The following is a 20,361-nucleotide window of genomic DNA, read 5'->3' on the forward strand; positions in this document are numbered from 1 at the left end:
CCTTTATTTGTATATGATTCCATTATTAAATTTTGTATTCACATTCATATTGGAATCTGCCGATCTAAATGGGTTGTTTGTTTACCTGATATTCGGTGCAATTATGACACCTCTGCCAGCAGAAGAATTTAATTACAGCTTGATGTTATAAACTTAGACATAGGAATTTGTATTGGGAAAAGTTGACAAGAAATATGACTTAAGCCCATCACACTTTCTATATAGTCTGTCGACAGCAGCTTGCCAGAGTCCTCTATCCTGGACCTGGGTTGAGGTCTTTGGAGTTTCTACTGGCATTTCTGTAGCTCTGGGGTTTTACAGGATGAGGTTGCTGGCCCCATGCACAATCCTCCTCCTTTTGCAGCTGGGCTTGGGACAGTCCATGGCAGAGTTGACAAGAAATATTATGTCTGCACTGGTTCAGCGAAAGGCTTATTTGCAGCAGCCATCTGAATAACAGCAAATGATAATTAAAGCAGTGGTACCAAAGGACTATACTTGTTACATTTCTGCTGTTGTTCAGATGGCTGCTGCAAATAAGCCTTTCATTGAACCAGTGCACGTGACATTAAACTTGATTTCAACTTTGAGGTGATTGAGTCATTGTCAGGTTTATCAGAATTAGGTACATTGATACTGATATATGTCGTGCGATTTGTTCTTTTACGGCAGCAGTACATAAAAATGCTAAGTTACAATAGGAATGTTTTTTTAAAAAAAAAACAAGCGCACATACTCACACTCTCTCACACTCACACTCACACTCCCTCACTCACTCCCTCACTCACTCCCTCACTCTCTCCCCCCTCTCCCCCCCTCTCCCCCCCTCTCCCCCCCTCTCTCCCCCCCTCTCTCCCCCCCTCTCTCCCCCCCTCTCTCCCCCCCTCTCTCCCCCCCTCTCTCCCCCCCTCTCTCCCCCCCTCTCTCCCCCCCTCTCTCCCCCCCTCTCTCCCCCCCTCTCTCCCCCCCTCTCTCCCCCCCTCTCTCCCCCCCTCTCTCCCCCCCTCTCTCCCCCCCTCTCTCCCCCCCTCTCCCCCCCCTCTCAATACTGGAGGAACTCAGCAGATCAGGTGGCATCTATGGAAATGAATAGACCTTTGACGTTTTGGGCTAAGACCCTTCATGGGGACAAAGGGTCTTGGCCCGAAGTTTCAGCTGTTTATTCATTTCCATTGATGCTGCCTGACCTGAGTTCCTCCAGCATTTTGTATGTGTTGCTCTGGATTTCCTGCATCTGCAGAATCTCTTATGTGTTAAAAATAAATAAAAGGGTTACCGTATGAGGAACATCTGGCAGCTGTTGGGCTGTATTCCTTGGAGTTCAGGAGAATGAGGGTGGATCTCATAGAAACATTCCAAATGTTAAAAGGACTGAATAGGTTAGATATGGCAAAGTTATTTCCCATGGTAGGGGTGTCTAGGACAAGAGGGCACGACTTCAGGATTGAAGGACGTCCATTTAGAACAGAGATGCAGAGAAATTACTTTAGTCAGAGGGTGGTAAATCTGTGGAATTTGTTGCCACAAGTGGCTGTGGAGGCCAAGTCATTGGGTGCATTTAAAGCAGAGATAGATAAGTTTTTGATTAGCCAGGGTATCAGAGGGTATGGGGAGAAGGCAGGGGAGTGGGGATGACTGGAAGAATTGGATCAGCCCATGACTGAATGGCTGATCAAATGGCCTACTTCTGCACCTATATCTTATGATCTTATGGTATAAGTAAATAAATAGTGCCAGAAGTGTGGTAATGTTCATTGCACACAGAGTCACCACTCTCTGGTGCCATCTTAGAAGAACAGATTGATTATAGCCCAATTTGTTTATTACTAGTGTGGGCACGTGACCAAGTAGTTAAGGCATTGGACTAGCGACCTGAAGGTCGTGAGCTCGAGCCCCAGTGGAGGCAGCGTGTTGTGTCCTTGAGCAAGGCACTTAATCACACATTGCTCTGCGACGACACTGGTGCCAAGCTGTATGAGTCCTAATGCCCTTCCCTTGGACAACATTGGTGTCATGGAGATGGGAGACTTGCAGGATGGGCAACTGCTGGTCTTCCATACAACCTTGCCCAGGCCTGCACCCTGGAGAGTGAAGACTTTCCAGGCGCAGATCCATGGTCTCGCAAGGCTAACGGATGCCTTATTATTATGTTTATTACTGCTGACACACATTGATGTTTTTCCTTCACACCGATGGTTCTGTTTCATGTCATCTTTCCCTTGGCTCAGAGCAAACTTACTTTTGGATCAATACCGGAAGAAGTCCATGCTGTACAAAAGCAAAGTCGTTTTGATTCCACTTGGAGATGACTTTCGTTATGACAAGGCAATGGAGTGGGACCAGCAGTTCCATAACTATGAGAAACTTTTCAACTACATGAACTCTCACCCAGAGCTTCATGTGCAAGTAAGTGCTCCTTCTTTAAGGAAAGTTTTGTTGGGCCAGATTCCATTGGATCAGTTCTAGTCTCCAGCTCTAGATTTGTGATCCACTGTAGTGGTTGTGACATTGGTTGTCATGGTTCTGGTTAGCCGAGGAGGAATTGCTGGGATTCCGTCTGCCATTTGGTGCTCTTACGGAAAGCTGGGAGCACGTGGAATTGGTTGAGGACAAGTTAGACTCAACCGTGATAGCCTCCATTATTGTATAGTCTGTAATACTGAATTATGTTCTCTGGAAAAGGTACTGGAGGGCCCCTGTAGAAGTAGATTGAAGTTGGAAGTCTATCTTGAGAGACTGGAGAAAATTGGGAAGGAGAGTTTTAGAGAGGAATAAAGTGCTTTCTGTCCTTGCCTTCCAGGTACAGTTTGGAAGCCTGTCTGAATATTTTGATGCTGTTTACAAGAAGAATGGTGTTAGCCCTGGCAGTAAGCCTCCATCCTATCCAGTTCTCAGTGGTGACTTCTTCACTTATGCCGATCGTGAGGACCATTATTGGAGTGGCTGTTTTACTTCGAGACCTTTTTATAAGAATCTGGATCGAGTGCTGGAATCACACCTCAGGTTAGAAGTCTCTACTTGGCATCTGCACACATTTCTGCTCTTGGAGCTTTCATATTCACAATGAAAAGGAATGAGAACGTCTTGCGAAATTGTTTACAGGAACAATTTAAATAGATGTTAAGGAGCAAAAACGAGAAAATAAATGAGAGGAAAATATAGGGAGAGCATAAGTGAGAATTTGGAGCGAAGGGTGATGAGAGGTGACTTGATAGAGGTAAACAAGATAATAAGGGGCATAGATCAAATGGACAGCCAGAGACTTTTTCCTGGGTGGAATTGGCTAATATGATGGGGCATAATTTTAAGGTGACTGGAGGGAAGTATAGGGGCGATTTCAGAGGTGTTTATTTTTTAACACACAGTGTTGGGTGCTGCCGGGGTGGTAGCAGAGGTAAGTACATTTAGGATCTCTGAGATAGGCACATGGATGATATAAAAATGGAGGATATGTGGGAGGGAAGGGATATATTAATCCTAGAGTAGGTTAAAAGGTCACCACAACATTGTGGACCAAAGGGCCTGTATTGTGCTATTATGTTCTATATTTTAAAAGTTTATTTGTAATTAGTGACAGCACAGAAGTTTGGGCAGGAATATGATCATGTGGTGTTTAAGAGTATTTTTGGTAAATAACTCATATCAGCCTTCTGTAAACTTTGTTATTTTATTGCAGAGCAGCAGAGATACTGTACAGTTTGGCCTTGAATCATGCTCGGCACTCTGGGGTGGATATGAGATACCCTGTTTCCGATTATCGCTTTTTAACAGAAGCCCGGCGGAACATAGGCCTATTCCAGCACCATGATGCCATTACAGGCACCTCAAAAGAAGTAGTGGTTGTTGACTATGGGCTCAGGTACTTGCTGCAAGGAGCTTCTTTTAATGAGACTATCATTTCCAATTAACGCACTATCAGAAAATATTAGTTTGGTAGCCCATCACTCTACTTTTAACCCTAAAGTCCACATTCTCATATAGTTTCTGTCACCTTGATGTGAAGCATGTGTGATCAGATTGGCAGGAGGCAAGGTTTGGGAAGCCCAAGGTGAAATGTGAACCAGTATTTTTAGCAGTTAGCATGACATTTTACAGCACTGGCTGTAAGATCGGGGTTAGGAGTTTATACATTCTCCCAGCGGCCACGGGGGTTTTTCCAGGTACTCTGGTTTCCTCCCACACTCCAAAGACGCATGGATTAGTAAGTAGTGGTCCTGTTGGCACTGGAAGCATGGTGACACTTGCAGATGCTCCACATAATCCTCGCTGATTTGATTTGCTGCAAACGAAGCATTTCACTGTATGTTTTGATGTACATGTATTAGTATACCGCACAGTATTTGTGGAGACTAAGTCCTGTCTCCACATTGAAGAAATACTCCACCACGTTGTGTGGCACTACCACCGTACTAAATGGGATAGATTTAGAATAGATCTAGCAGCCCAAGACTGGGCATCTATGAGGCACTGCGGGCCATTAGCAGCGGCAGAATTGTACTCAACTACAATCTGTAACCTCATGGCCCAGCATATCCCCACTCTAACACTACCACCAGGCCAGGGGATCAACCTGGGTTCAATGAAGAGTGCAGGAGGGCATGCCGAGCATAATACCCGGCACACCTCAATATGAGGCATCACCCTGGTGAAGCCACAATACAGAACTACTTGCATGCCAAACACCATAAACAGCCAGTAGTAGACAGAACTGAGTGGTCCCACAACCAACAGATCAGATCTAAGCTCTGTGATCCTGCCACATCCATCTGTGATTGGTGGTGGACAATCAAACAACTCACTGGAGGAGGAGGCTCCACAAATATCCCCATCCTCAGAGATAGAGGAGCCCAGCACACCTGTGCAAAAGATGAGGCTGAAGCATTTGCAACAATCTTCAGTCAGAAGTTCCAAGTAGATGATCCAGCTCGGGCTCCTCCAGAAGTCCCCAGCATCCCAGATGTCAGTATGCAGCCAGTCTGATTCATCCACATGATATCAAGAAATGGCTGAAAGTACTGGATACTGTGAAGGCTATGGGCCCAGACAAACTCCCAGCAGTAATTCTGAAGACTTGTTCTGCAGAACTTGCTGTGCCACTGGCCAAGCTGTTCCAGTACAGCTACAATACTGGCATCTAACTGGCAATGTGGAAAATTGCCCAGGTATGTCCTAAACACAAGAAACAGGACGAGTCCAACCCAGCGAATTACCTCTCGATCATCAGCAAAGTAATGGAAGGGGTCAGCAGTGCTATCATGCAGCACCTACTCAGAAATAACCTGCTTATGGATGCCCAGTGTGGATTCCGTCAAGGCCACTCAGCTCCTGACCTCATCACCTCCTTGCGTCCAAGCATAGACCAAAGAGCTAAATACCAGAGATGGGGTGAGAGTGATAGCTGGTGACATCAAGGCAGCATTTGACTGAGTATGGCATCAAGATGCCCTGGCTAAAATGGAGTCAATGGGAATCGGGGGAAACCCTCCACTGTTTGGAATCATACCTGACCCAAAGAAAGATGGTTGTGGTGGTTGGAGGTCAATCATCTCATCCTCAGGACATCACTGCAGGACTTCCACAGGGAAGTGTCCTAGGACCAACCATCTTCAGCTAATCATCAATGACCTTCTTTCCATCATAAGGTCAGAAGTAGGGATGTTCGCAGATGACAGCACAATGTTCTGCACCATTCATGACTCCTCAGATAGTGAAGCAGTTCATACCCATATGCAGTAGGACCTGGACCATGTCCAGGCTTGGGCTGACAAGTGGCAAGTAACATTCGAGCCACACGAGTGCCAGGCAATGACCATTTCTCATAAGAGAAGCTCTAACCATCGTCCCTTGACATTCAGTGACATCACCATCACTGAATCACCTGCTATCAACATCCTGGGGTTACCAATGACAGGAAACTGAACTGGTCTAGCCATATAAACTCTGTTGCTACCAGAGCAGGTCAAAGGCTAGGAACCCTGCAGTGTGTAACTCACCTCCTGACTCCAAAAGCCTGCCCAGCATCTACAAGGCTCAGGTCCGGAGTGTAATGGAATACTCGCCACTCACCTGGATGAGTGCAGCTCCATCAACACTCAGGAAGCATGACACCATCCAGTACAAGGCAGCCCACTTGATTGGTACCCCTTCCACAAGCATCCAATCCCTCCACCATCGACAAACAGTTGCAGCAGTGTGTACTGTCTACAAGATGCACTGCAACAACACATCAAAGTTCTAAGGCAGCACCTTCCAGATCTATGACCACTACCATCTAGAAGGACAAGAACAGCAGAACACCACCACTTGGAAATCCCCCTCCAAGTCACTAACCATCCTGATTTGGAAAGATGTCGCTGTTCTTTCATTATCATTGGGTCAAAATCATGGAATTCCCTCCCTAACAGCATGTGGGTGTACCTACACCTCAGCGAGAGAGAGAAAGAAATTGCCTTTAAACTCACAGGAGGGCATAGGCCATCAAATTTTTGCTGTTGATGTTTCTGTAGCAGGCAATTTCTTTTATACGAGGTCGAGTTGCTAGCTCGACGCTCAACCCAGCACGGATGGAAAGCATGTACAGGAGCTGGCTGGATTCGAACTCAGGACCTTCCATCCCAAAGTCCAGCACTGATGCCAGTACTCCACCAGCGGGCTCCCTAGACCTCAGGGACTGCAGCAATTCAAGAAGGCAGCTCATCACCACCTTCTCAAGGGCAACTAAGGATGGGCAATAAATGCTGGCTCAGCTGGCCACACCCACATCCCATGAATGAGTAAATTTTTTTTTAAAAAGTGACAAATGAAGCTAATCTTTACCTTAGGTTCAAAGTACATTCATTATCAATGTATGTATAAATTGTACAACCTTGAGATGCGGCTGCTTACAGGCAGCCACAAAACAAGAAACCCAAAAGAACCTATTTTTAAAAAAAAGACCAACAAATGCCCAATGCACAGAGGGAAAAAATACACACACACATTGTGCAAACAATAAAAGCAACCAACAGCATTCAGAATGAAAGTGAGTCCATAGACACAAAGCCCGGAGCAAGCCCATAGCCTCAGCCCGGAGCAGCCAGAGTAGTCTCACAGCCTCAGCCTCAGTGCCGTGGAGAGTGGAGCAAATGTCACGGAGCACTGAGTGACTGGCTAGACCTTTGCCTCCAGTCCTAAAACCTGCCATTTCAGTTCATCTGGCCCAGTAGTTAAATTGTCCAAACATCAGGTCATTCCCACACTAGGACCTGAGCCCTGTCACTTCCATATGCTCTGGCCCTGGACTCCGCCGCCACACTTCGGCCTGTACCTGATCTTTCCAAATTGGCCCAGCACCTCTATCGATCAGACCTTGCTCTCAGTTTAGCTGGACAGGCTCTGAAACTCCTCAGTTCTGCATGCCCCAACTCCATCTCAAACATATCCTGACCTTGCTCCCATCATTTCTCCTCAAACGTGCCTCGACCTCTGACGAGTTCTGACTCTGTCTTGCACCCACATATCTCGACCCTTGGGTCAGCCTCGCCTTTGTTCGTCTCTTCAATGTTTGAGGCTACCGTTTTTCAGTGAAGGTGTTATTAATAAAGTACTTAGTTGTATTTCTTGCCTTATGAACTGCCAGCAACTCTCACCCATCTTCCATGGTGCCATCTTAATCATCAGTGATTAATTCGCTCAGCTTGCTTTTACTTCCGTGAAATTGGTATCTGTAGGTGTCATGGGCTGCTGTTAGCAGAAATAAATAGCAAAGTATATAAATATTCCTGTTGATCTATAAGATAGTTGGTCTGGTTTATGAAGCCCATTGTAGTAGTTTACACTTGCTAAGTTAATTCAGAGGGATGTTATTTTAAGTTCTCACTCTTTGAGCCAAATCTGAGGGGTTTAGAGAAAACCTGTGGAAATGCTGTGTCAATATATAAACATGAGATTTGCCAATGATTAGAAGAGCTACTGGTTATTTGATTAGATGATTGTGCTGCTTAAGTGCAAGGGCTTTTTGCCGAGATTTGATGGAATGTTGTCTAAACATGAGTGTTCTTCCTTTTCAGGCTCTTTCACTCCCTTATGAATTTGAAACGGGTGATAATTAATGCAGCTCACTTCCTGGTACTTGAGAGCAAAAATGACTACAAATACGATGAATCTTCCCTTTTCTTACAGATGGTAAGTTAAACCTGTGATACTTAGAAACTATCCCTTTTGAAAACAAAGCTAAACTCAGAGATAAACTAAATTTGTTCAAAGGTTCAGTTTATTTCTTACCCTGAGTGCAGTATCTTGATTGAGAAATTCATTGCAGATTAGTACAAAACTGATTTGTGAGTGATGCCAAAAAACACAATGCTATTCTGATCAGAGGAATTAGCTGTTAGAGTTGTCTCTTTTAGATTGCATCTCACGTACTGTATTGTTACAGAGATTCATTGATTTAACCCCAGTGTTGGAGGGTTGATGTACATTGATACCTGACTTAGTGCTGCCTCACAGAATGCCTATTCATTTTAACACTGTTGTATAACCGATCAGTGAAAGTTGTGCTGTGGGCAGCCTGCAAGTATCATAATGCTTCCAGGGCCAACCTAGCATGCTCCCAACTCACTAGCCCTAACCCATACGACTTTGGAATGTGAGAAAGAACTAAAGCACCCAGAGGAAATCCATACCTTCACGGGAAGAACGTACAAACACCCGACAGGTAGCAGAAGGAATTGAGTTCTGATCAGTGATCACTAGGACTGTAAACTCACATGGAATGAGGATTGTCATTCAGTATAAATTAAGCAGTGGGATTAAATGAGCCTTTTTCAGTTTGGCAGTCTGGGACTAATGGGGTACTACAACTATTGATTCCTGTTGCCCTGATTAACCAAGATTTCTATCAAGGATTTAGCTGAGAGGAAGAAATTTCACATTTCCACTTCTCAAGATTCAACATTCAAGATGGTTTATTGTCATTCTTTAGTAAATGAGTGTAAAGGAGAGCAAAATGATTGTTATGGATCTGATGCAGCATTCAAAAACTATAATTGTGAAGTACACAAATATAGGAGCAATCCTGTAAAAACAATGTATTAGTATTGTTTACATAAATTGATTGTATGTTCATAAGTGACAGGAGGTGATGTGATGTGTGTTTAATGGTGGTGTGTGTTTAATAGTGGTGAGGTGGAGTAATGGTGTGTGTTTAATGGTGGTGGGATGGAGTAATGGGTTGCTAACGGTACTAAATTGGATAGGATTGTGGAAAACATTGGTGGATGTGAAGAGGCTGAAAGCATGGCAATTGGAGTAAAATGTGGAAAATTGTGAGATCACCCACTTTGCACAAAACGGAAAATAGAATATATGTTAAATAGAAACATAGAAAACCTACAGCACAATACAGGCCTTTCAGCCCACAAAGATGTGCCAAACATGTCCTTATATTAGAAATTACCTAGGGTTACCCATAGCCCTCTATTTTTCTGAGCTCTATGTACCTGTCCAGGAGTCTCTTAAAAGATCCTATCGTATCCACCTCCACCACTGTCGCCAGCAGCCCATTCCATGCACTCGTCACTCTCTGTGTAGGAAGAAAACAAAAACAACAACAACTTACCCCTGACATCAACTCTGTACCTACTTCCAAGCACCTTAAAACTGTGCCCTCTCATGCTAGCCATTCCAGTCCTGGGAAAAAGCCTCTGACTATCCACATGATCAATGCCTCTCATCATCTTATGCACCTCTATCAGGTCACCTCTTATCCTCTGCCGCTCCAAGGAAAAGAGGCTAAGTTCACTCAACCTATTCTCATAAGACATGCTCCCCAATCCAGGCAACATCTTTGTAAACCTCATCTGCACCCTTTCTGTAGTTTCCACATCCTGTAGTAAAGCGACCAGAACTGAGCACAGTACTCCAAGTGAGGTCTAACCAGTGGTCTATATAGCTGCAACATTACCTCTCGGCTCCTAAACTCAATCTCACAATTGATGAAGGCCAATGCACTGTATGCTTTCTTAACCACAGAGTCAACCTGCGTAGCAGCTTTGAGTGTCCTATAGACTCGGACCCCAAGATCCCTCTGATCCTGCACACTGCCAAGAGTCTTACCATTAATACTATATTCTGCCATCATATTTGACCTAATAAAATGAACCACCTCACACTTATCTGGGTTGAACTCCATCTGCCACTTCTCAGCCCAGTTTAGCATCCTATCAATATCCCGCTGTAACCTCTGACAGCCCTCCACACTATCCACAATACCCCCAACCTTTGTGTCATCAGCAAATTTACTAACCCATCCCTCCACTTCCTCATCCAGGTCATTTATAAAAATCACGAAGAGCAGGGGTCTCAGAACAGATCTGTGAGGCACACCACTGGTGACCAACCTCCATGCAGAATATGACCCGTCTACAACCACTCTTTGCCTTCTGTGGGCAAGCCATTTCTGGATCCACAAAGCAATGTCCCTTTGGATCCCATGCCTCCTCACTTTCTCAATAAGCCTTGCATGGCATACCTTGTCAAATGCCTTGCTGAAATCTGTATACATTACATCTACTGCTCTACCTTCATCAATGTCACATCCTCAAAAAATTCAATCAGGCTCGTAAGGCACAACCTGTCTTTGACAAAGCCATGCTGACTATTCCTAATCATATTATGCCTCTCTAAATGTTCATAAATCCTGCCTCTCAGGATCTCCTCCATCAACGTACCAACCACTGAAGTAAGACTCACTGGTCTATAATTTCCTGGGCTATCTCTACTCCCTTTCTTGAATAATGGAACAACATCTGCAACCGTCCAATCCTCTGGAACCTCTCCTGTCCCCACTGATGACGCAAAGATCATCGCCAGAGTCTCAGCAACCTCCTCCCTTGCCTCCCACAGTAGCCTGAGGTACATCTCGTCTGGTCCCAGTGACTTATCCAGCTTGATGCTTTCCACCTTTCTTAATATCTACATGCTCAAGCTTTTCAGTTCACTGTAAGTCATCCCTACAATCGCCAAGGTCCTTTTCCGTACTGAATACTGAAGCACAGTACTCATTATGTACCTCTGCTATTTCGTCCGGTTCCATACACACTTTTCCAAGAAATTGCACACGTCACTAAGAACCTGCAGCTGCGGGAAGTGATCATGCAGGACCTCTACTCCTGTAACTAAACCCTCTAATAATAAAACAAAGGTGTAATGAGCTCCCATTGCAATTTTAGAGGACCGTACCATGAGTGCTGTGCAGTTTTGTTTTCCTTGCCCAAGAATAAAGTACTTATCAAAGAACATGTTCAGTGAAACTTCAGTAATCTGGTGACAGGAATGGCAGATCTCTGAGGGAAGAACATTGAGCGCAGTTTAAAATTGCAAGGAGACCCCAGTGCTCATAATACCCTTCAAATAGAAATTACATCTGGAGGTGAAGGTAGCTGTAAGTGCTCTTCAGATTTCAGTTTTGTCTCGTGTTTCAGTAATAAACAGACTTTTTCCATATCTCTTCCAAACTTTTCTCTCCTTATGGCAAATGAATCCTGCTGAAGACGATTGGAGGGACTATTTCTATATAATTTTGAGAGTGTTTACCCCTGAGAAGTCTCTATTGGATACTTCTTTAGGTCCAGTTGTAATTGTGCCATGTGTACATTGAAGATCTTGCTGTACATAAATGCACCTAAGGGAGTGATCCAGTTGTCCTGGAGGGAAAGTAGTCAGTGGGGATTTACTTTTGATTACTACTTGAAGGCTCACATTGAACAATGCATTTGTCCTGGTCTGAACCAACCATTATGCCAATCTAGCTAATCTCAGCTTGTTATGTGTGGTCTATGTCCCTCTATTCCCTGCCTGCTCACGTGTGCATCCATATGCCTCTTAAATGTTGCTATTGTATCTGCTTCTACCACCACCTATCTTATCCTAAACCCATGTCCTCTAATATTTGACATTTCCATCCTGAGAGAAAAGCTCTGACTATCCACCTTACCAATGCTTCGTGTAATCTTATATAAGTACTTCTGTGAGGTCACTCCTTAGTCTCCAGAGAAAACAAGCCAAATTTGATCACCTTTGCCTTCTAAGTCATACCCTCTTTCAGGAAAGATTCTGATGAAACTTTTCTGCACCATCTCCAATGCCACCTTATCCTTCCTATAGAGTGTAACCAGAACTGCACACAATATTCCAAATACTTTATAGTTGCCAAACAATTGGTACTAGAACGTATAATCACCACAGCGATATTTGATTCTGTGCTTCACACTCCCTGGATTGCAAATATTAAAGATATTAAAAATAGTTAAAATTAGTAAATATTAAAAATTTAAGTTATAAATCATAAATAGAAAAATGGGAAGTAAGGTAGTGCAAAAAAAAACAAGAGGCAGGTCGGGATATTTGAAGGGTACAGCCCAGATCTGGGTCAGGGTCCGTTCAGCAGTCTTATCACAGTTGGAAAGAATCTGTTCCCAAATCTGGCCGTATGAGTCTTAAAGCTCCAAATTTGGCCTAGTCAAAGTTTTATACAACTACAACATGACTTGCTGATGTGCACTAACAAAAAATGGAATCTTGCACTTGGTCCAGAAGTATATAAAGAAATAAAGTTGGACAAACTTGGTCTATTCTCTGGAGTGTTGGAGGTTGAGGGAAACCTCTCGAAGTGTATAAAATTGTGAGAGGCATAGATCAGACAGAGAGTCAGTCTTTTTGACAGAGTAGAGATATCAAATACTAGAGGACATACTTTAAAGTGAGAAGAGGAAGTTTAAAGATTTTTTCTTATAAAGTGTGGTAGGTGCCTGGAATATGGTGGTGGAAGCAGACATGATAGTTGTGTTTAAGAGGCATGTAGACACGTGCCGTGAATGGAGAGGTATAGATTGCGAGCAGGCAGATTGGTTTGATTTAATTAAATGTCATGATCGCAACAGGCATTGAGGGCCGAAGGGCCTGTTGCTTGTTTTGTGGATTATATTTGATTCTTCAGGCTAACTCAATAGCTTTTCATCAATACTGTAAAACTAGTTATAAATCTTGTCACTCCTGTGTCTTTTTCCCCGTTCTTCATCCTGCGCCAGATATGTTTGTTGCTTCTCGGGTTCTTTTGGAGACTAGTGAGTTGCTTACTATTGAGTTATCCAAAGTTTACACTGGGGTTGGCAGAACAGCAGATCAACCCTTGCTCCTGATAATCTAACTTTGTTTTGTTTTGGAGCCTGTACCTCAGTCACTTCTGCACATCAAGCAAGAAAGACTGCAACAAATCCAAAGGCACAGCTATAGTCAAGCTCCTCTGATAGTTGTCATTTCTCCTTGTTCTTCTATTCCACTGCAATTTCCCATTGCTCTTGCGTTAAGTCAATGTACCGAGGTGAGTCTGTTCACTGGCATTCGTACTTGACATCTTCTTCCTCTTGGGAAAAGCATAACCCATTCATGGATTAAATTGCCATTCTGGGGTCAGATACCACAGGAGGAAGTGGTACACGTTCTTCCCCCCTTCAGATCAAAGCTAGAGTCTGTCAAAATTTACAAGTGGTGGAGCAAGTGTTTATAAATAACCTGCAGTTATCTTAGCTCTGTTGTGTTTGGGAATTATAATGACTTTTTATTCATTTCAGGATGACAGACGGCAAAATCATGATTCATTACCAGAGAAAACGGTGATAAAACTTGCATCTCTTCCCAGGTATAAATTTACAGCAATTAATGTAATGAGTTTTGCATATTTTGCATACAGCATGTTTCGTCTAGATATTGTGGTGAGCATCGGAGAAGTACTTTTGAGATACACTCACTATTGATGTAAGAAAAATATGGCAGTAGTAGCAGGTTGTCAAATGAAAACATACTGATGATCTGATCTGCATGCTTTAGATTAAGGATAATATCATTGATGAGAATCCATTTTAAAGAACTTGTATTTATTTTCCCCTTCACCTCCTAAAGAGGTGCAGATAGTAGTAATGGTGAAAGGCCAATTTTGATGGTATTGGAAAGAATCTGTTAAGTGTGAATTGGGACAGGCTGTTTTCTGCCAAAGTTGTACTTGGTGAGTGGGAGGCTCTCAAAAGTGAAATTTTGAGAGTAAGAAGCTTGTATGTGGCTGTTAGAATAAAAAGGTAAAGGTAACAGGTTTACAGAACCTTGGTATTCAAGAGATATTGAGGACCTGGTTTAAAGTAAAAGGTGCATAGCAGGTATAGGCAGGTAGGAACAAATGAGGTGCTTATGGAATATCAGAAATGTAAGAGAACACTTGATTGAGAAATCAGGAGGGCTAAAATAAGACATGAGGTTGCCCTAGCGGGCAAGGTGAAGGAGAATCTTAAGGGATTCTGCAGATGAGTTAAGAGATGAGTCCTTTGGAAGATCAGAATGATAATCTATGTGTGGAGCCAAAAGAGATTTTGGAGGGGGGCGGGGGGGGGGAGAGATCTTAAATGGATTGTTTTTTTGCATCTATATTTACTCAGGAGACAGACACAGAGTATATAGAAATGAGGCAAATGGGTCTGTTGTTTGTCATCTATATTGACGATCTGGATGATGTGGTTAACTAGATCAGCAAGTTTGCAAATGCTACTGAGATTGGGGGTGTAACAGACAGCGAGGAAGACTGTCAGAGCTTGTAGAGATCTGGATCAACTGGAAAAATGTCGGATGGAATTCAGTGCAGACGAGTGCGAGGTGTTGCATTTTGGTAGGACCAGCCGGGGTAGGTCTTGCACAGTGAGCGGTAAGGCACTGAGGAGTGCTGTAGAACAAACGAATCTGGGAATACAAGTCCGTAATTCATTGAAAGTGGTGGCACTGGTAGATAGGGTTGTTAAGAAAGCTTTTGGCACTTTAGCCTTCCTAAATCAAAGTATTGATTACAGCAGTTGGGATGTTATATTGAAGTTGTATAAGACATTGATGAGGCCTAATTTGGAGTATTGTGTGCAGTCTGGTCACCTACCTACAGGAAAGATGTTAGTAAGATTGAAAGAGTACAGAGAAAATTTACAAGGATGTGACCTGAGTTATAAGGAAAGAGTGAATAGGTTAGGACCTTATTCCTTAGAACGTAGAAGATTGTTGTAGCATGCTTTTTCTGATGATTGTGTCTAAACAGTGGTAAATTTGAGCAGGTGTGACGACTTTGTGGAGTTCAGGATGAGCACCATTGGATTCCCGCCCCCACCGCTCTATGCTGCATGCCACTTGATATGTCTTGTCAAACAGGAAAAGTAATTTGTGTCCAGCATCTGTTTCCCTTTAGCTAGCTGATCTTTTGTCCATGCCAATGTAGGACTATTATTCTCTGCAATAACTTTTGATGCTTTCTTTTTGGAAATCTAAATATAGATGTTCACTGGTTTCAACTATATTCACAGCATGCTTTACTTCAGGGAACTATGAGAAACTGGAGAAATATGATTTCTCTTTCATAAGTCCACAATGATTGCTTGATTACTTGAATTTCTCAAGTGCCTTGCCTGTCTTTTAAAAATAGTTTCTGACATTTTCCCTATGATGTATTTTAAGCAAAGCAGCCTGTATTTTCCCCTGCTGTCTTTGCTATTTTCCAATCTATTGGAAACTTTGCATGTGTTTTAATTCTATACATTAACAGTGTATTAAGATTAGCTCATTTATTCCATGAGAACTTAGGGACCAGTCAGTGTGCAGCTCCAACATGTTGAATAGTACCACTTTTCTCCCTTTATTCATCCCTCAAGTTCCCAATAAATACCATTTCTAGTTACCTGCACCTTCCACAGTGAAGTTTTGCTGTCTCATTACTATCATTCAATTATTAATTACCAAAATTACTTTCTATGGACCAGTACTAAATTTAAAATTTTTATGCTTTTTGAAATATCCATTAAAATTCTTGCTATCATTTTGTATATTTCTGTAATACTGAAGATAGATGTAGTGCAATTGTAAAGAATAGTTGTTTACTGAAGGTGACCTATCTTCTACAGACATGACAGTGAGTCCTCACTTGCCCATCATCTCCCTCTGGTGTTGCCCCCTCCTTCTCTTTCTCTTATAGTCCACTCTCCTTCTCTTATCATATTCCTTCAGCACTTTACCCTCTTCCGCCTGTCACCTCCCAGCTTCTCACTTCATCCCCTTCCCCTGGTCTAGTTTTACCTATTATCTGCCAGCTTGAACTCCTTCCCCTCCTGCTCACCACCTCATATCACTTCACCTCCCTTCCTTTCCTAAAGAAGGGTCTTGGTCCAAAACACTGACTGTTTATTTATTTCCATAGATGTTGCCCAACCTGCTGAGTTCCTCCAGCATTTAGTGTGTGTTGCTCTGGATTTCCAGCCTCTCTTATGTTCAGACTTACTTTATTGGTTCTGGAGTACTTCAGGACATCCTGAGATTGTCAGTCATTATAAATTTGTCTTTCTGCGAAGAGTCTCAAGTTGGTTAGATACTTTAATCTGTTTATATGTTTAACAGGTACCTGGTTGTATTCAATCCTATTGAGCAAGAGCGTCTCTGTGTGATTTCTGTTCTTACCACTTCACCGCGAGTCAAAGTTACATTAATTGATGGAAGCAATCTTCCCACACAGATCAGTGCAGTGTGGAAATCGCCAACTGACATGGCAGCCGATACATACCAGGTAATGAAGAGTGTGAAATGGTGGCAATTTAAATCCATTTGTATTTAAAACTTAGTAAAGTATAATGATCAGTGTGCGAAATATTCCTGTTGATCTATTTGGACCTTTGCACCACATGATAGTGCCATGTAGTGGCTAAGGAGCTGAGTAGGTGGGTAATTTGTGGAGTGGTTCCATGGAATTCTCAAAATAATGCTTCATGTGGCACCGTAGTTAAACATCAAATCAATTGCTTAGCTCTGCTCTGCTTTGGCACATGCTGGGGATATGTTTGCCAAAAGCATACTGTTTCTTTCAGCATGTTGCTTTGGGGTATAGTGGTGTAGTGGTTGAGATATTGAACCAGCAGCCAGTGTCTTATGCTATCAGTCGATGTTCATGAGTTCAAATGGCAGTTAGAAAATGTACTTCAAATAGTTTAATAAGTCTTGAATTCCATCCAAGAGCTTGTTTCAATAAGCGTGAACATTTGGTTCAGCCCAGAAAATTGGTGACATATTTGTGACTCCAGTACAGTGTAGTTGACTCCTAATTGCCCCAAGTTCATGAACTTCAGCAGTACCCAGTAACTGTTGCCATTGCCAGTTAATGTCCAGATCCCATTATGAAATAAATTACCAGTTCAGAAAACCACCTACGCTTAGATTTGTATATTTATCACATGTACTTCAAAACATAGAGCCTACAAGTGTCACCACACATTCTGATACCAACATAAGATGTCTATGATGTTCGGCAGAACAGCACAGAGCACAAAAAGCAACAAAATAACAACAGCAAAACAAGCCCCTCACTTCCCTTCAATCCACCCACACACGGGCAGTGTTCCAATTCCAGTCTCTAGGCATTGACCATCCGGCTTCAACTTCCAGACTTTCGGTCAACCTTCAGACTATAGTTGATTGTGTTTTAGCTACATTCTACAATCTCTCTTCCACTCCCTATAAATAGTACTAGTCCAATAAGTAATGCAATGATTCCTCTAGTTATTCATACTGCGGAATCAAACTAATGGTGAGAGAAGAAACACTGAAGATACTGGAAATCTATAATAAAGGTAGAAAATCTGGAAATACTCAGCAGGTCAAGCTGCATCTGTGAATCAGCTAATGTGACAGGCTGAGCACTCAGACAGAACAGATGGTGAGAAACCCCTTTATTCAGTACAGAATTACATGTATAAGCAATCTGCTCTAATGCCCTTCTGATTGTCACTCCAGGTCTCCTTCATTGCTTGGCTCCCTGCTCTGGGGCTAGCTGTGTTCCAGCTGTCTGAATCATTTAACACACCAGTGAATTCCAACGTGGCCATCTACCTGCGCAACAGAGATGTAACTGTGAGTAAGAAGGAGCCATTCAGTGTGAAAATCCTGGAGTCCTCAACAGATGATTTCTTCATTGAAAATCAGCACATGCAAGTGTGGTTTAATGGAGTCACTGGATTGATGGAGGTAGGACTGAGTCCAGAAGTAATGAATATCACTGGCATAAATTTGAGGAATAAATCAGGAATGTGTACAATTGCCTGGATGAGCATGTAATAGAACCCACCAAAAGCAAGGCACTTCACATGGATTGAGAGATTTGAGTAACTTGTTGGGTTTGTTAATATTTTGCACTTCCCAGCATTTTGGTGTTTTATCGTGTTACGTACCCCGTAACTGGGTTGCCAAACCAGCAGAAATGGATCACTCAATTGGAGTCTGGATTACTAGAACTAAGAAAGTTTTATTAAAGAAACAAGCAACACAGTAATCGAAAGGATAATAAATGCAACAGTTCAGCAGTGATAAACACACATGTGCACAGAATAACGATAACAGCATCAATCAAGCTCTATCGTTGTCTAGGGGTAAATGACCAATTTCAAAGTGACACAAAGTTCAGTCCAATTTAGTTCAGTTCGCAGTAATCGTTGCCATGGCGATGGACAACGTGGGGGGAGGGAGAGAGAGAACGAGAATGACTGATCATTCAGAACGGCTTCCACTCACAGACCGGCGATATTGCTCACAAGCAGCTTTCGGGCGAGTCCTTTGTGATGTCACCTGGGGTCACCGACTGTGACCCCTCCTCCAGATGCGGTCGATCCTCTGCAGTGAACCCGGCACCCAAGCGAGGGTGGACACACACCGGGTTCCCACTGATCGTACCTTTCCATCCTGTGCGTTTAAGGCTGATCCCCCGATCAACCGTCCAAGAGCTTCTCACCGACTTGTGAGAGGCGCACCGCTTCCAGGGTCTCGTTACCTCGGGTGTCGTGTGTGTCCTGCCTTAGCGAACCTGTCCCTTTTTATCCCCCTGCTGGGGTATCGCCTGTCCATCACTTCAAACAGTTCAGGGTTCAAAGGGGGAGCCGCTCCAGACAGCTCTCTCTCTCCCGTCCCTTCATTACACATCTCCAGATGCTGCTTCATTGTTCCTTATCTCTCCTTCCCCTGAGGACAGGTGGCAGACCAACTGCTGATGCCACTGGTGCTAGCCCAGGCCAGCAAACATCTTAATTTATGTGTATTCTCGTCACAATCGTTCATTAGTTAAGCCCATCACCCCTACTGGGGCATAACCTGCTGACTGCAGGTCACCAGAGTCTTCTGTCCTGGGCCAGTGTTTCAAGTTGCCCCCAGGTGTAGCCCATCTTCTTGATGTCACCTTCAAGGCCGCATCTTCGGCTGGCGTCTCTTCTGCTTTCCCTGGAGATTCTGCACTTGCCATTTTCCAATTGTCGTGGTCCTGGATGATAGAAAGAAGATTGACCCTGTGACATCCATGGTCTTACGGCTTTCACCACACAGCTTCGTACCTCTTCTGAGTAAAGGTCCTTCCTCTCCCCCAGATGAGGCCTTTGGGGCTTCTGTTGGCATTTCTGTAGCACTAGGTTTTTACAGGTTGGGATGTTAGCCCCATGACTAACCTTCCTCCCTTTGTAGCCAGGCTCGGAACTGTCCATGGTGATGTTTTTAGTGCTTATGTTTGTGTTGAAAAGTTTAGTTTGCAAAACAAAATAAGTTCACATATTTCAAAGTTGCTGGTGAACGCAGCAGCGACTTTGATGTGTGTTGCTTGAATTTCCAGCAGCTGCAGAATTCCTCATGTTTAAGTTCACATATTCACTACTTGGAGGCTGACCTTGGGTAGGTATTTAAGTTTGCATTTTTTTTAGTCAACAATGTTAGTACATTTTATCTTTGTTCCTGGCGTAGGTCAGGTGGAATGTGACCATCCTGTTTGTTTACCTGCATGTTCTCTTTAACTCTGCTGTTTGCTTTCCAGAACATCAAAAGGAAAGATGACCAGCAGGAGCAGAAGGTGCGGATGGAGTTTGTATGGTACGGGACACGGCAGTTTAAAGATAAGAGTGGCGCGTATCTCTTCCTACCTGATGGTGAAGCCAGGGTATGAGGTTTTCTCACAGTAGTTCAGTTCTTAAAAGCAGCTGGAGAGACATTATTATTTGTGGGATTCCTTTTGTGAGTGTTATAGAAGCCCTGACTTAACAGCTGAGAAATCTAAACTCAAAGCTGTAAACCACTGTTGAGGCATTTAGTTAGAATAAAAATGCTCATCTCATGATTATGGAAAAAATTATATTCAATATGTAGAAAGATTGTGACTGACTAGATTCATTGAACATTTCTTGGAGATTCCTCGGAGTCTATACGTTTTTGCAAATAAAACAGCAGAGGCATTTTATGTTTCAGAAAAGCCATAGCAACTCACTTATTGGACCCAAAAAACTGAAC

The 20,361-nt window shown here is 43.2% G+C and overlaps 1 protein-coding gene across 2 annotated transcripts in view; it reads left to right on the forward strand.

Annotated features, from left to right (window-relative positions):
* man2a2 (mannosidase, alpha, class 2A, member 2) overlaps positions 1-20,361 on the forward strand; it is a 77,423-nt gene that overhangs the window by 38,804 nt on the left and 18,258 nt on the right. For both annotated transcript variants that reach the window (XM_072282139.1, XM_072282138.1), the window contains exons 8-15: positions 2,229-2,406; positions 2,801-3,003; positions 3,677-3,859; positions 8,049-8,163; positions 13,611-13,678; positions 16,453-16,618; positions 17,839-18,069; positions 19,892-20,014. In XM_072282139.1, the coding sequence (XP_072138240.1) occupies positions 2,229-2,406; positions 2,801-3,003; positions 3,677-3,859; positions 8,049-8,163; positions 13,611-13,678; positions 16,453-16,618; positions 17,839-18,069; positions 19,892-20,014 (1,267 nt within the window). The remainder of the gene's footprint in view (positions 1-2,228; positions 2,407-2,800; positions 3,004-3,676; positions 3,860-8,048; positions 8,164-13,610; positions 13,679-16,452; positions 16,619-17,838; positions 18,070-19,891; positions 20,015-20,361) is intronic.

This window comes from Mobula birostris, chromosome 18 (genome assembly GCF_030028105.1).
Source record: "Mobula birostris isolate sMobBir1 chromosome 18, sMobBir1.hap1, whole genome shotgun sequence".
NCBI lineage: Eukaryota > Metazoa > Chordata > Chondrichthyes > Myliobatiformes > Myliobatidae > Mobula > Mobula birostris.